The 15142-nt window shown below is 42.9% G+C and overlaps 4 protein-coding genes across 4 annotated transcripts; 2 read left to right on the top strand and 2 right to left on the bottom strand.

Moving 5' to 3' along the window:
• Positions 1–9494: 9494 nt before the first annotated feature.
• On the top strand, positions 9495–10109 carry PHALS_14303 (uncharacterized protein; the record flags this gene model as incomplete). Its single annotated transcript, XM_024730090.1, has 1 exon — positions 9495–10109. The coding sequence occupies one exon, from the start codon at positions 9495–9497 to the stop codon at positions 10107–10109; it is 615 nt and encodes a 204-aa protein (XP_024580402.1).
• Positions 10110–10647: 538 nt separating this feature from the next.
• Positions 10648–11713, top strand: PHALS_14302 (receptor-type tyrosine-protein; the record flags this gene model as incomplete). Its single annotated transcript, XM_024730089.1, has 2 exons — positions 10648–11589; positions 11651–11713. The coding sequence occupies 2 exons, from the start codon at positions 10648–10650 to the stop codon at positions 11711–11713; spliced, it is 1005 nt and encodes a 334-aa protein (XP_024580401.1).
• Positions 11714–11917: 204 nt separating this feature from the next.
• On the bottom strand, positions 11918–12674 carry PHALS_14301 (uncharacterized protein; the record flags this gene model as incomplete). Its single annotated transcript, XM_024730088.1, has 4 exons — positions 11918–12066; positions 12130–12207; positions 12515–12564; positions 12628–12674. The coding sequence occupies 4 exons, from the start codon at positions 12672–12674 to the stop codon at positions 11918–11920; spliced, it is 324 nt and encodes a 107-aa protein (XP_024580400.1).
• Positions 12675–13076: 402 nt separating this feature from the next.
• PHALS_14300 (uncharacterized protein) lies at positions 13077–13499 on the bottom strand (the record flags this gene model as incomplete). Its single annotated transcript, XM_024730087.1, has 1 exon — positions 13077–13499. The coding sequence occupies one exon, from the start codon at positions 13497–13499 to the stop codon at positions 13077–13079; it is 423 nt and encodes a 140-aa protein (XP_024580399.1).
• Between the last annotated feature and the right edge of the window lie 1643 nt (positions 13500–15142).

Genomic DNA, 15142 nt, shown 5'->3' with positions numbered 1-15142 from the left:
GGTGGGCGTGGCTTCCACAACTACTGGAGACGCTGTGGCCCTGTCGTGGCCGGCGTCGGAATCACTTGGGCTCATCCCCTGTTAAAAAAGATGAAGTGAGTATATTGAGGTCCTTAGTACGCTACTCCGAGCTACCTCTAATCCTTTCCTATGGCGTTATTCTGGGCGCAATCATGTCGCGTCATCGTGTGCGCAATCACGTCGTCTTTTGGTCCGAATTTCGATCGCGCAACGTATGCTGTAAGCCGTTTTTCTAACATATTGAATCCTAGACCTCCCGGTTCTAAAGTGAACAGCATACCACTGCACCACAGGATCGGTGCATAAAGATACAGGCGCGTAGTGTATGATGGTATACGTAATCTCTACACGTCTGTACAACGTACAATGGAAGTCATATCACACGTATGCGTAGCTGTCAGTGTTCATGAGAAACCATAAATCGTGGCCCCGAACAATGATGGAGCACGTGGGCGGTTAGCCTCTAACAGTCAATAAAGACAGTTTCTTTATGGGGTAAGACAGTAATTAATAGATTAAATAAAACCCATACCAATCTTGGAGAAGCCGAGCAACCTAGGTAGTAAGTTACTTCATAGTCTCTCGATATCGCTCCTTGTAGAAGCATTATAAACCCGATGGGGGTTGTTCACGCAGACATTTGATCCAGATCTCCCTTTGTGCAAGGTGAACGGCAGCCCTTATTATCACTTATTGTCATCTTACGCCCGAATAGTGAAAGGGCTGTATTATTTGTGACACTGAAACACCAGTTGTCCAAGTATCACTTCAACAAGACCTTCTGAAAACGCTTATGTATATATTTGGCTACGAATGCGTCAGAAACTGGCAGCTAAAGAGCCAGATGCGGTAATTGCCTGCCTGGATGTGCTCAGTAGTTTTGAAGACACACTTTTACGGACACCCCAGCCCGTCGTCGGTGAGAGAGACACGGCACACATGGTATGACTGCTTTGGGGCCGGGAAGGAAGAAAATCGCTATCGTGAGAGGCTGTAATTTTCATGATCCCAACGGAGCAGCAGAGCGTTGAGCGATAATGGTCACGATCATGTAGTATTTCGCTATGAGTAGCATTTCAAAAATGATTAGATCTAACGTGACACATCTCGCAGATGTCGAACCGCCGAACGAAGTGTAAAGGGTGCGTTTAAAGTTCTTGTCTACCCGTCAAGGGAGGTGACCATTATGAGTTAAGCTCTATTATCGCCGCAATGGCATGAGGCTTTTCCTTAACGGTCAGCATCTTCATATAGAGTCTACGAACTAATGCAACATGAATTGAGACCTTTGGCGTCTACCTACCTCTTTCATGGAAGTGATGAGTGGCGCATTTAACGGAGTACAACTTTCGAGTCGCGAGGGCCGGATGAGGAACTAGAAGTGTAAGCTTTCCGTGCGCGACTGGGCGATTAGTCTTGGCAAATCTAGGGTGGAAGAGAGATCATTATCATTATTAGCTTCTTAGCAGCTCCGTAGTACTCCGAGAGGTTTTTGCATTTTTGCTCACTCTGCTCTCGGCTGATAGCATAGATGGGTCAGGCTTCCTTAGAAAGACTTTCAATATACCCCTTGCGGGTAAATGTCGATTTCTATTAGGCCGCCCCACGCAAACTGGGAAAGAACTGAAATGTTGTACCTCGTGAAGGTTGTGGTGAATGAAGGCAGCCTTTAAAAAGCAAAAAGTATGAAAAAGGTGGGGTTAATGTTGATTGACAACATCAACATCCAGGACTTTTTGAATGCAAGAAATTTCCGAATGGATTAAATCGTGTCGGTAATTACGTACGACGCGCGATTGGCAAAAAAAGTGGATTGAACGAAGGCATTGAAGATGACAATTTTTGTCCGTGTGTCGTGCGACAGGGACGCCTGTGAGAGGCTCAATTGCACTTTGAAGTAAGCTTTGGGACTTTTATGGCATGAAACGCTGTCATGTCATAAACTAAGACTCGAAATTTGGTATCACCCAAGATATTGCGCGGCTTGAATTCCAGGACTCATGTTCCGGCTGATATTCAAAAATTACGTGGCACATGCTTCGTTCCTGATGCTATAATGGCGAGTCATGAACCCACCTCTGCCAGAAAACAAAATCATTTCTTGCGCAACCAAGAAGCTAATACAGCTTCTGTGTATGACAAAGTATTGTCCGAATTATCATATAATAAGTTTGCTAAGTGTCTAAGCAGATACGGGAAGGCAGGGTGGCAATGGGCCGTGATGTCAGAATAAGACAACAGGCAGTGATCATATATTACGGTCTCCAAGTTTATCTTTGCTGATACAAGAGGATTGACGGAGTGGTGTCTCTTAATCGTTCGAGCCTGAAGCGATAAATTTAGCTTTGAAGCCAAAAATCTCTGTGTCCGGATGGGTGGAGAAGGGGTGAGACCGGGTTTTGCATCTTTCCGTGCGATATTCCGGCGAATGTGATGAGTGACTGAAAGTCGCAAGGAGGCGGTCGGGTTTTGAAATAATAAACGATGGCTCATCCTTGTCACGATGCAACAATGTGCGACGTAATGGGGGTTTTACGCGCTTCCGTTTAAATAAAATTATTTACTTGAACAGATACTCTTTGTAAGATTGATCTCATGATTTCTGGCCAATTTGGGCTGACGGGGTTATTTAATGGTGATTATGTGCGAGAAGTTGCACCAATACGCAATGGTTCGGTTGGTATAATAAGGGTGATCTGAGAATTTTATCAGTCATGGGCTCACCTTTTAATTAGAACGCACGCAGAAGCTCGAAAATGAGCGGCGAACCGCTATCCTCACGGATCCGATGGATCTTGATTATCTTCGTTGAAGAATTCTTACAACATGGTGAATGGAAACCTATGGTCTCGATTCGTGAAGTGGAACATGAAATTGACTTGGCTCCCGAGACCTAAGTTTCGCGTCCTCAGGTAATGCGAGAATTGTTAAGATGGAGTGATTTTTGTTCAACGCGACTTTCCGTGTCAGATAGACTAACGGCAAGAGGCAATTTGCGCATGCTTGATATGAGTTGAATGCAGCCAATATTCCAGCTAAAACATCGCTACCAGAGAGTTGTGCTGCTGGGCAGCATAACAGGCTGCACTTTGTTCATTTCCTGTGATCTAGTTAACAGAGAGGCTCTTCATGCAGGAATATCTCGAGCGAAATGCTTTAGAAGCGGCTGATAATCCCACATGGGTGGTCTTATGCGCCAGTGACGTTGGAACGTCTAGTGACGCAGTCTTTTGTTCCACACTATGGCTTTGATCAGCCGTAACGATTTGCAGCAGAGAAATTTGACGTGGAGAACCGCATCTAACATTTATAAATTGTACTCGAGTGGATGTGTCTTTGAAAACTGATCGTCAATAAAGACAATCGTCACTTTGGTGTCAACGAGATTATTCTGGTCTGCTTCAATGAAAAGAATGGTCTGCGAGCGGATGCCGCATAGATCAAGGCCCTGACAGGTAGCTTGTGTCTCTGTCTCGAAAGAGTTTAATGTAATGGTATAGCATGACCAACTATAAAGTGTAAAGTAGGTCAACATTGTGCGACATCTCATTTTTCAAATGAGACGTCAAATGTTGCAATGGTGCGGCAGAACGGACGACCTTTAAAGCTACGAAAGAAAGTGTCTCAGGTGCGCAGATTCTGACTCTTCCGAATCCCTACGTGAAGCATAAGGGTCAGACGAAGAATTAGTTGCGCTCCAACAGCTTTGTGGGCAAGGATTTTGAGGGCTCGAATGTTGTTTTATCAAAGCGCGCATTTCCATGCCTGCACTACAATGCATTTCTTAGGGCTTGCGGTATCACAGCACACCCGCTTGACGCGAAGCTTGTACTAGTGCCCCGTGATAAAGGTTTTATGTATATAATATTTTGCGAAGTACATAAAACTCCGCTCCATGTCCACCTCGGATTTGAACAGATATTTGCTCTGTAAGCGCTATGCATTGTTGATTTAATATGTGCAAGTGGGTAAGTACAGAAGTGCGCCTGTGTGAGACTGATTCATGAATTAAAGTTAATCCCGCGCCGCATGCGGCGGAGGCTTTGGCTAGCCTGCCCGTCACGGCAGAGTATTGACAGTCCATGAGTATGGAATCTTTTGAAAAAGTGACTCCGGATATATTGGTATCGTTGTTCATTGTAGACCGTTCGAGCATGATGGCTCGTTTCGCCGCTGGTAGCGATACTGCGACCGGTGGATACAGTCAAATTGTTACTGAGCCAAGTGTTTCACCAACATCGATTGCCGGCACTCATAGTATCACATATAGATTCACGCTTCACAGTTAAATGTTGCTGAACAATATTGAATATTCTCTGCACCAGGTTGAATATGCCAACCATTGACCATTTACAAACAATTACTCAAATAAAAGGCATCAATTGCGTTATGGGGTGATATTCTTCTAAGCACTCGTGTGGTCAGATTGATGTGCTGAAGCGAGTTGCTCAGACTCATTGTGTTAGCGTTAAATGACAAAGTTTATGTCCTACAAACTTGACTCGATTTATAAACATGTTTATTGAGCCCCTGGGTGTTGTTGGCACCACCAAAAGGTGAATCCGGTTTTGATGAGGGGTGGGCTGTCGATACAATTTGACTGCTTACTTAGAGCTTATCTCAGCGAGACTGAGCGTCATGCGCTGAATGGGGGACGTCTAAAAGCAGCACGCCACCCGACGAGGTACGCGAACCCCAAATATCAATGTAGTGTGTGGTAAAAGTTTTGTCAAACCTTGTTGCTTATCTTTAATTTGTGACAGAAAAGGCCACACTACACTAATCAATATTGTGTTGACAATGGCCTCTAACAAGGAGCATTGTGACACAGACGTTATCCTTTAAGCTAATCACAAAAAGAATTTGCTGAGATTATGGCAATCCTCCTATTTGACGTGAGTATCCAGCGTCAGAGGGGAACATCAAGCAAATAATTATGGCTTTTGAAATGTTATGTACAGCCAAAATGACATCCATGCACGAATTTTCATTGAGTAAGTGCCACAAAGCAACATGCTAGGGTATGAATATCCAAAGCTTTCAACATGATGTAAGAGATTATCAAGTGTTAAGAGCGAGTGTCTGAAATATTCCCAGTACTCCGAGCGGTTTATTATGCTTCAGATGTTACATGCCCAGCGAGATTCAATTGTCTGGTGACGCAGCTGTTCAATCCGCTTCATGAATACCCAGAGGTCTGTTTTGATGACATTACAAACATAGTCATGGAGGGCGCGGAAAGTCGTTTATTGACATTCATATCAACACTTACGAACATTACTCAAAGATTCCCCGATAACATGCTCACAGGGGTTGAGCTCGAGATCATCACCCAAAATTGAAGTTGGGAGCTTATGAAAAAACTAGTTTGCTCTGCTCTCTCAAGAGTTACATATATCAAGGATCTGTTTTATACAAAATGATCAATATATACACTGAATATTCAGTGCTTGACATGAAGTGACAGCTACATGTACCGCGAACCTCTCCATTACAGTAACCCATCATCTTCACAGGTATCGCCGCATCAATTATTACTAGTTTTGTATTTACGTTGTGCATATCGAAGAAGACTGTTTCTGCACAACTGTCTGGACGTGGAAGGTGTACGAAGATTATCATACAGTTTTGCCCCATTGCACCCCCCAACATAACGATCCCACCAAGCCTCAAACTTCTTTCGCTATTATGACATTGTGCAAAATCAATCACATTAGAGCACAACGGTGCCCGTTTCTAAGACATTGCACGTGGGAATGGTCTCCGTGGTACTATCGTACATGGATCGACGTGTCTACGAGAAAGCGCGGCCCTTACGATCTACGCCTATCAAGCAATAAGGGGTGAGGAGGCCGATATTATCCCCGCTGAGAATGGTCGTAGTGACCCTGAGCCTCCTGGCCAAAACCTCCGCCTTGATCTAATGATATCGCGACCAATCTTTTTGTCGAGGAAAAGGCGTTTGCTGATCGCCGCCTCTAATCATGAGTAAGAATTCAGTGCCTCCACCTACAGTGGACACCCCACCGTAAATTGCACGAAGATATCCAGCTCGTGACCAGTCAGCTGAACGTGATTCAAGACTCTCATTATACCCCTCTTTCAGTGTGGGAGATACTCCAACTCCTGCTGGTCTTATCATAACGTTATGGTGATTTCAAACCATCCTGAGTTGTCAACCGTGCCGAGACGAAGCCCGCGCAGCGATCCTTATGCTCATTCTACAAACGACATTATCCCCCAGAAAGTTCTTTCGCGAGACTTTTCAGACCCCACCGATCACAACTCGCCGGCTTTTAAGCAACAATGGCTAAAAAATCCCGTAAACTCCATGATGATCCCACCTGGGGCAATGTAATATGGGCGATGATGTCAAGGTATATCGCATTTAATTTTGCCCAGTAAGCTGGTAAAACGCGTCATCTCACACCCCATATGGCTCTGCAAACCAGCTTAAGTGAAACAGAAGTCCGATTAGAGCGTCGATGAATGCGTGATTTGCGGAGAAAAAAGAAAAGACTGACCAGTTGAAACCAGGCACCTGTAATTTGTGTTGTAGACAGCTCGTTCGTCTTGAAAAGACTTTAATAACAGCTGTCGACCCTTTATCGGCGTTTTAACAATGCTGAGCTTTCAGTGGATGTATGCCACAACGAGAAAATCGAAGTAAGGACCAAGGATACGCCAGATCATATCCGTCAGCTGCACTAGGTAATGTTGCCGAGGAGGAAAAATGAGCTGTCATGAGGAATCGATGAGGCTAGCTTTTTAAAACCATCCCACCGATTCACTTATCGCTCCAAATCGAAGTTTGCTACCCTTTGATCTTCGACCGTGGTGTATTCGGTGGAGTTATTTATGTGAACTCGCGTCAGTTATGTTGACACATACGTCTCTCTCTAACAGTCTCAGCGAGTGGCAGAAAATGGTACGAGTCAGTTGCGCTCTTTGAGCTACGACATCGTGCCGTCTGCTTAAAAGCACCATCAGCTGTTCGAAACCGTATCGCTACACTGGGTGAAGGGTAGCTCAACTTCGAAAGATCGTAAAGAAGATACCAGATATGCGGCAACGCGCCTCATATCCGATTGGATCGTTAGTGAGGGATCATGATCTGACTTATGCAAGCCCTCTAAAACCACAAGGCGGTCTCGCATTCGGTAAGGATAGGCAAATTTTGACCGTAATCGTTTTTCGCCACGATCGTGAACCGTTGATCAAGTCAAATTCATGACGCACCATTTTAATCAAGGGCTATACCAAAGCAACTTTGTTTTTCGTCAAGTCTTGATTACTTCAAGGATTGATGAGAAGGGTCTGTCGGATCGTCGAGGATAGCTGTGTAATTTGACGTACTTAAAGCTTCTTGAGTGCTCTTAGTAACATACTCATCCATGATAAATGAAGGGGCCAACGCCTCTTCCAGCACCATATGATGCTGTGACCAACCTGCGAGTTCTCGTATACTATCTTTCCGTTTAATCTCTAATAATACAAAAGCTTCAACCTGGAGAAGAAACTAGACTAGCACTACCCGATCACTTCATTCACAAATGAATTAGCTTGCTCATCAGAACCTCGCGAAGTTTTAATGCTCCTCATGGTGAGTACACTCCGCGATTTGATGACTCAACTTTACGGTTACGCCGCGACAAGTAATGAACATTCTCATTGACACTATATTCTGGCCCTACGCACTTGCGTCTCACAGTCTGTATCCAGAAGAACTTGTCTTGAATACTGCGGCAGAAAGGCAATTTCAATTGTCACAACAACAAAAATCCCTAAATATCGCGGCAATCACGAGCGGTGCACTACAGCTGTCGAAGCTTTGACCTCGCGCCATAATGGCTTCTGATCCCTTGCAGAGATGATTCACAACTTTACGAACCTTCGCAACGAGAGTCGAACAGTGGCTTGTTCTGCCATGTAAGAGGTCAGCATATATCATATCCTTGTCAAGGCTCGAAAAGCGATCTATGCTGCCAATGACCTCATACTTGATAAGGATATTTAAAAAGACTTCGAGATTTTCGTGAGTATTTTTTGCGAGATGCGCGGGAATGGTAGCTGCACTCAGCATTTTCAGTTCCGTTGCACAATCTCAATTGTTTAATCATTCCAAAGTCACACGTAATTGCAAGATTCTTCTTAACAAATCAACATTTGACGGCCTCACCAAGTTAGGTACTTAGATGTATACGACAACATAAATAGGCAAAGAGCTCTTTGAAGATTGTTTAGGGCAAAATATAACTGATTCCAACATCCACGACTTATATCTGAACCCGGTTCCTTTAGGCCGTCCCGCACCTCCTACGACTCAACAACTTCTATGCAATTGTCTGTAGGTTAATCCTTCGTAGACACAAGACCCTTCGTATATCTCAACAAAAAAAGAAAGGGGATGTATTGTGATTGTTGCATAGTCAACCTGGGTGTTACACCGGCAGAGAAGACGACTCAATTTCGCGGCAAAGATACACTCGCCTTCAATTCCTCTTGGCTGTGGTCCATAGCCTAGTGCACCTATCCCTTCTCACCGATGGGTGAACAAGAATTTGACTGCACGCGGTGAAAATTTAGCGTCTTCGTTTGTCAACAAGCGGCATTTCCCTTGAAGCTATTGCTACTACAGTTGGCAATGAAATCTCCCCACTGAAATACCACCAATAAGAAGCGTCAATACTGCGATAGGGGCGATCGCTACTGCAATATAATGACTAAAGCCAAAAGCACAGGATATATCCTCCGACCGGGATTGAACCGGGGACCATCTGTTTACAAGACAGATGTTCTACCACTGAGCCACACAGGCTGACTCGGTAGCGTGGGTCAGAAGCGACATATTAAGGTTGTTGTAGGCAATAACTCAAATTTAATTGATACAAAAGTCGTATTACTGCAATCTCGGATTCTCGCTTCATCTTTCTACATATTCAGAAATTGCCGAAAGAGATTCGTCGAGTCGATGTGTGGAAGCATAAAAATTTACTACCAAATATGTGAGGCAAAACCCGAACCGGCAATCGAGTAACACCGCAAGAAAGCTCAGCACAGACTTTAAAGCAATAAATTGTGAGGCGACGAGGAGAAAGGTGCCTTTCTGTCAGCAAACTATATGTTTTTATCGAAGAGACATTTGAAGATCCTAAAATGACAATTTTTTTGAGAAATAATATAGAAAGATTTTGAAAATAACAGAGCTCATTTTACGAGATATGTTGTCTTCCAGCTAATAATTAGGATAAAATCAGCTCTTGTACTAATTTTTAGCGCTCGGTAGTCAGTCTTTCGCTTTAATGACACGTACTATTTCTTACAAAATATATACATTAGAAAGAGTGCGATAATAGGTAGTTAACGGCACGCAGTAATATTGTCACTTATATAATTTGATGGGTGATTCATGTAACCCAGCATAACCCTCATGCGATGAGCTTCCATTTGAGCAATTCCCGAGCTTCGAAACAATGGCTCCGTCCTTTGACGTTATCACAAACAATATGCTTTCCCATCCACCACCAATTGTTTGGCGCTTAGGTCATGCTGGAAACGAAGATGCTCTTGTTCGTTCTAGGCTCAATTGTCCAAATTTTGAGACTGAAGAGGAGTTTCAGCATGCCAAGAGTCAGCATTTGAACTGGCACAACAACAAATCTACCCCATTTCTTTCGACATTTATAAATAAGTCGAGTGCAGAGATGTGGGGAAGAAAATTACTGGAGAAAGGAGGTGATGTGTGGATATATCCAGTGAAAACCAATGGACTGATTGTATTCCCGACGACTTCGGACGAGCTTTTGATCTTAGGAGGAATTCCTAATAGTAACATTGGGATGAAAGAGCAAATCCATTCAATTATTAACAAAGCTGATTTGATGTTTGATGAAGCGTCAGACATGAATTTCGCCGAGGGAGAGGCGGTGCTAGCTGATACAAACAGTCTGTGTTATGGAAATACTTGTGGAGTAGGTGGATTGGTACATAATGAACGTACTGGTCTAGAATACCGACCTGATGATGATGCTGGTGTAGAGGAGGACGAAGATTGGCTGGACTACGCAGAGTACCAGATGGATCATTAATATAAGTATCGCATGCTACACGATTGTGTCTTCCGATATTTTAAAATAAGCAGCTGCACTTGTATTCTTGGTGACACAGAACGAAGGAAAGTTTAGTCAGATCAAAAGATATATTTAAAGAATATTTATTTGAAATCTTTTCCAAATCTTCATTCAAATTACTTTCTGCCTTTGCCGTCTTAGATGCAATACGCGCCTAAAAACAATGAGAGTGACCATCTTTCTTGTATCGATTACAACTTGAAAGCTTTTACGTCTTTTTGTTTTTGTTGCGAAAGATAATTCCGAGAACTTTTATTATACCTCTCTATTTAGAAGCTATGAGTAATCAATCAACTCAATAAGCTTCGTTGATATCTGCAGGGTCGTTCTCTTCTTCAATTCCATTGATGCTATGGTTTCTTACCCAATGCATCATTCGCGATGGCGTGAACATAATAGTCCACCTCTAAAGCAATATAAACACTGGCTTTTAACCCTCTTACTACAATATCCAACCTACCACTATTCTAATAAAAAGAGTTATCCCTTTTTACCTATGAACGCAGCACCTCCATCAAGCGACATAACATCGCTGCGTAATGTGCTCGCGAATCACCAGCATCTTCCTATGGCTGCCAGAACTGCTATCAATGCGTTTCTAGCAAAATTGCAGCAACTGCAGCACCGCGACAATCGCTCGGGCACTTCAGGCTTTGAACGTGAATACAGGAAAATCTGCTTCAGTGTTGACAAAGCTCCAGGCTACGACGATGCGTTGACACCACAGACGAAAGCAACAAAAGCAAAGAATCGATACCGAGACGTGTTGCCAATTGAAAAGACACGAGTCAAGCTACTGCGACAATCAGATGACTATATTAACGCCAACTATATTGACGGTGGCTACATCGCTTGTTGTGCCCCTGTACCCGCGGCAATTCGAGACTTTTGGCACATGATATGGCAGTGTCATGTTCATGTAATCCTCATGCTTACAAATTTCGTAGAACAAGAGCGAGTAAAAGCTGACATTTATTGGGATCCTAAAGGACTTGAGCTTGATTTTGATGGTGTTCAAGTGAAAGTACTGGATGAAAGTCATCATTCAGGATTTCTTGTTCGAAGGTTTAAAGTTTGGAAAATCGACAAGCAAGGAGTTGAAATTGAAAGTCGCATCATTCAACACATTCAGCTGACTACGTGGCCCGATCATGGCGTATTGCATGACTATCAAGTCATTGCACCAATGTTGGATGCCGTGAATAGCTATTGTACCAAAACATCTCGGCAATATCACGTCGATACGCGAATTGTGGTACATTGTAGCGCAGGCATTGGCCGATCCGGCACATTTATCGCTATTGATATTTTGTTAAAGAGATTGAACCAAATTTTAACTAGTAGCGACTGCAGTACACAAGCAATGGAAATGGCGCTCGATATTCCAAAAGTTGTGCATCGTCTACGATCGCAACGGCCTGGTATGGTACAAACGCCGGTATGTTTTGTATGGTTTTTGTTTTCTGTCTACAGATTTTTGATTGTCTCGATTGTTACAGGAACAATACCAAATGATATACGAATATTTAGCTGCCGTGCTTAGCGACAACAAGCCTTGGTGAAAGCTACTACAAAATTGACTAGGAGATGATTTCTCAATCACCCTTTAATCCCGCTTATACTCGTGGCTACTTTGGTCTAGGCTGTGATTGAGCTTCTGCACACCTTGGCATGATATCAATTGAGATGCCGCAACGATCTAGAACAGATTGGGTGTATACAGTAGATACACCTCAGACTGCTGCTCCTCTATGAAGGTTGACCATTTAAGAACTTTTAATGTCCTCTGTCACATTCTTGTCGTTCGCTTTCATAAAAATCTCCCCTTTCTCTCTTTCTCTCTCTCTATCGATTTCTGGACCAACGTCAACTCTCTCAATCTCTAGAGTGTCAAGGCTCCAATCCAGCACAATTGCTTCCAACAGATCAGTTTGTTTAGATTATAAACAACCACAAGTTGCATAGAGAAAAAGCGAACCGGTTTTAAGAAAAATTGTCTGCTGGATGCATTTTCTAGAGATGGTCAAAGAACTAAGCAATGGCAGTTGATGAAGAACTTGGGTATAATGATTGCGCAAAAGCATTGAGTGCACGATGGACAAGCATCATTAACACAGTGAAAAAATCGAATCAAAAAGAAAATGAGAATGAGAATGTCGTCTCATTTTTCAATCTCAGTTCAGGCCGTGATAAGCACGGCCATAACGTTATGATGCAAACGCTTTCGGCCTAACGTAATTAAAGTAGCAATTCATCGCAGTTTTTGATTGTTGCCGCCATTATCACGCAGAATACTTAGCAGACAGTGGTACAATCTTTACAAGACTATCAGCGCTCATGTTATCGTATGTTTAAAGTCAAACCAAACTCTGGTAAGTATGCTGCTTCAGCCGCAATCACAAGCATCTTGATGCTATAACTAGACAATTAGGCTAATTTGACTGAATCGCCTAGACAACCGAAGTCTAAGACGTACATGTCGGGCGAGCTGGTCATTCTGATGTCCTGCTTCTCCGGTCGCATAGGTTGATCTGTATTAAAGATCACTGCGCGGTGATTTATTTTTGATTGCTAGAGTTAACTTCTTGAATTAGATGATCTTTCTAGCTAGTTTAATCATTGCTTCGCTTGCAAGTAGACCCTTAATCTCTACGTTTTATCGCTGCACTTCAAACTCACACCATTAGCGACAAAGCCGATCTTGTCGGTGCTAGTATTATGTCGGGTGTTCTACTCTATCATACAAACCCTAACTTATCCACTTGGTGAACGCGACAAAAACTTTCAACAGCATATATGAAAAGTATTATTATTTAAACTAGAAACTACACAATTTGACCAAGTGTCGAGATAGTAAGAGACGTCATCACATGCAAAACAATAGCAAGGGACGCGTCATAAACAACTCTTGTGACAACTGACCTTTCAGTATATTACGTTGTTTCTAAGGCCTCCGTGACTTTGATATTCGTCCCAGGTCTGGCCAGACGATTTGTATACTGGGGGATCCTTCGGCTTAGCAAAATCGGGGCTAAGTTTGAAATCAGGGTCAAGTTTAGGTGTTGAGGTGATATCAACGCCGTGATTCACACCATAACAATCGTCTGATTCCTTGCACGACACGATCACCTTTGGTAATTCTTCAGTAGGAGCTGGAGCATACGAAACGACGACGTATTTGGGATCATTCTCAGGAAGCGACTTTGTGTCAACCTGCCAGGTATTCGACGAACCCGGCTCGTCATCATCAGACTCATCGAAGGTTTTGAATGAGACACTGTACGTTGACCCAGCAGAAACGTAGGCAACAGCGATGCTAAACAGCACAAGCATTGAAACAGGCTTCATCTTGATATGTCTTGCTTAATAAATCGGGAAGAGCTTGCGATTGAAAAAACAAATTTCAAAATGAGGAGCATTTTTATATTTGACCAAATGGTGACAGCTGCCTTCGCTGTACGTACAGTTTATCAATCCATGGATCATGTATTGGACGGCAACATTGTGAAATTCACACTACGGCCGCAAGGCAGAGGTGTCAGGATTAGATAGCGTTATTTCATGCATCTGATCTGAGATTGGGACCTAGAGAGCAGCTGCGTTTTATCTGATCCATACAGACAGGAGTATCGAGAGTCGGTTCCTTAGATGGAAGAAGTCAACACCTTTAAGTGCTTGCCGGCTGACGTGTGAATATTCATACAAAATCATGCTTTGCACAGAGTTAGCATCATTTAGTTATATAAATGTCAGAGGAAATCAATAAGAGTGCTGCTTCTTTTTTTATAGTGGTTCTTTAAGTATAGTGGTAGTGAATAGATTGGGCATATAATTGCCAGTTTCAAAGTCTAGAACAAGAGCGCATGTGTTTTTGACGAGGTGGGTTTTAGTATAATAACAGGTACTCAGTGAAGATAAACGATTGATATGCTTGACAGTGCACTTGGATAGTATCAAATCTGATGCCAGATGGATTGCTGTTGCAGCTGGATTAGGTTACGTGAGAGATAGATGTCTTGTTTGTGAGTTGTCGCGTATGTAGGTGGCTACTTCTATCTGATAAAGCCCAGAAGAAGAAAAAGCAGACAACAAAATGGAGAACTTCAGACGATTCATACACTTCTAAAAATCTTGTGCTATCTTTATCATTGATGGGCCAACGACTCTTTGTATCACCTTGATCAATTAGGTTAGTATCGCTGAACTATCTATGATGAAGGGGATCAAAAGCACCTGTCAAATCAAATCAGCAGACTTGAATTCATAGCGCACTCCGCAAACACTTGTGTCGCGACGCTTATTATCGATAGATAACTTTTTGGTGGTCGCATTGTGCTAGGCACTTAAAATTTAATCTTTCATCTCACAACGAATCTTATTGTTGGATGCGCAGTCATCTATCAATTCGCTAACGTACGTCGCACGATCAATGGAAGCCAACAAAGTCCAAATACTTAGTCTTGGAGAGTAGGCAGCCTACCCGCCGACAGTGTTTTCTATCGCAAGTATACAGTAAGAAGATTAAAGCGATTGCGTTACTTTATCTCAAACAAAAGAAGCGCAGATTCTTGTAGCTCGGACCTTAACATTAATGCGACGATGTCGTCTAAAAGCTCAAATGTTTTTAAGTCAGTATTGATGACAGTACTTTTCTAACATTCCGCACATGCATGAAGATACTATCAGAGTACAAGTCAAAAATACAACTGTAGGTGCAACCATAGATTTGATTGGATGAAATTGATAATAGATTGATATTACACTACTGATCTCACACACATAATGAAGGATGCGTCGACTTGCTCATTGACGCAAGAATCTTCGTAACGGAGTTCCTGCGACCGTAAGCAGCATAAACTTTGTCGATTGCTACATCACTGGTGTAGCAATAGCAACATGAATTGAACGAGGATCGACTGATAGCGTTGAGGAGGCATGGTCGTTGGTATCTGAGACAAAGTTCGAAATGCAACCCAGTGAACGTCGCTTGT

The sequence above is a fragment of the Plasmopara halstedii genome (assembly GCF_900000015.1).
Source record: "Plasmopara halstedii genome assembly, contig: Scaffold_816, whole genome shotgun sequence".
Taxonomy (NCBI): Eukaryota; Oomycota; class Peronosporomycetes; order Peronosporales; family Peronosporaceae; genus Plasmopara; species Plasmopara halstedii.
This window is presented reverse-complemented; position numbering and strand designations above follow the sequence as displayed.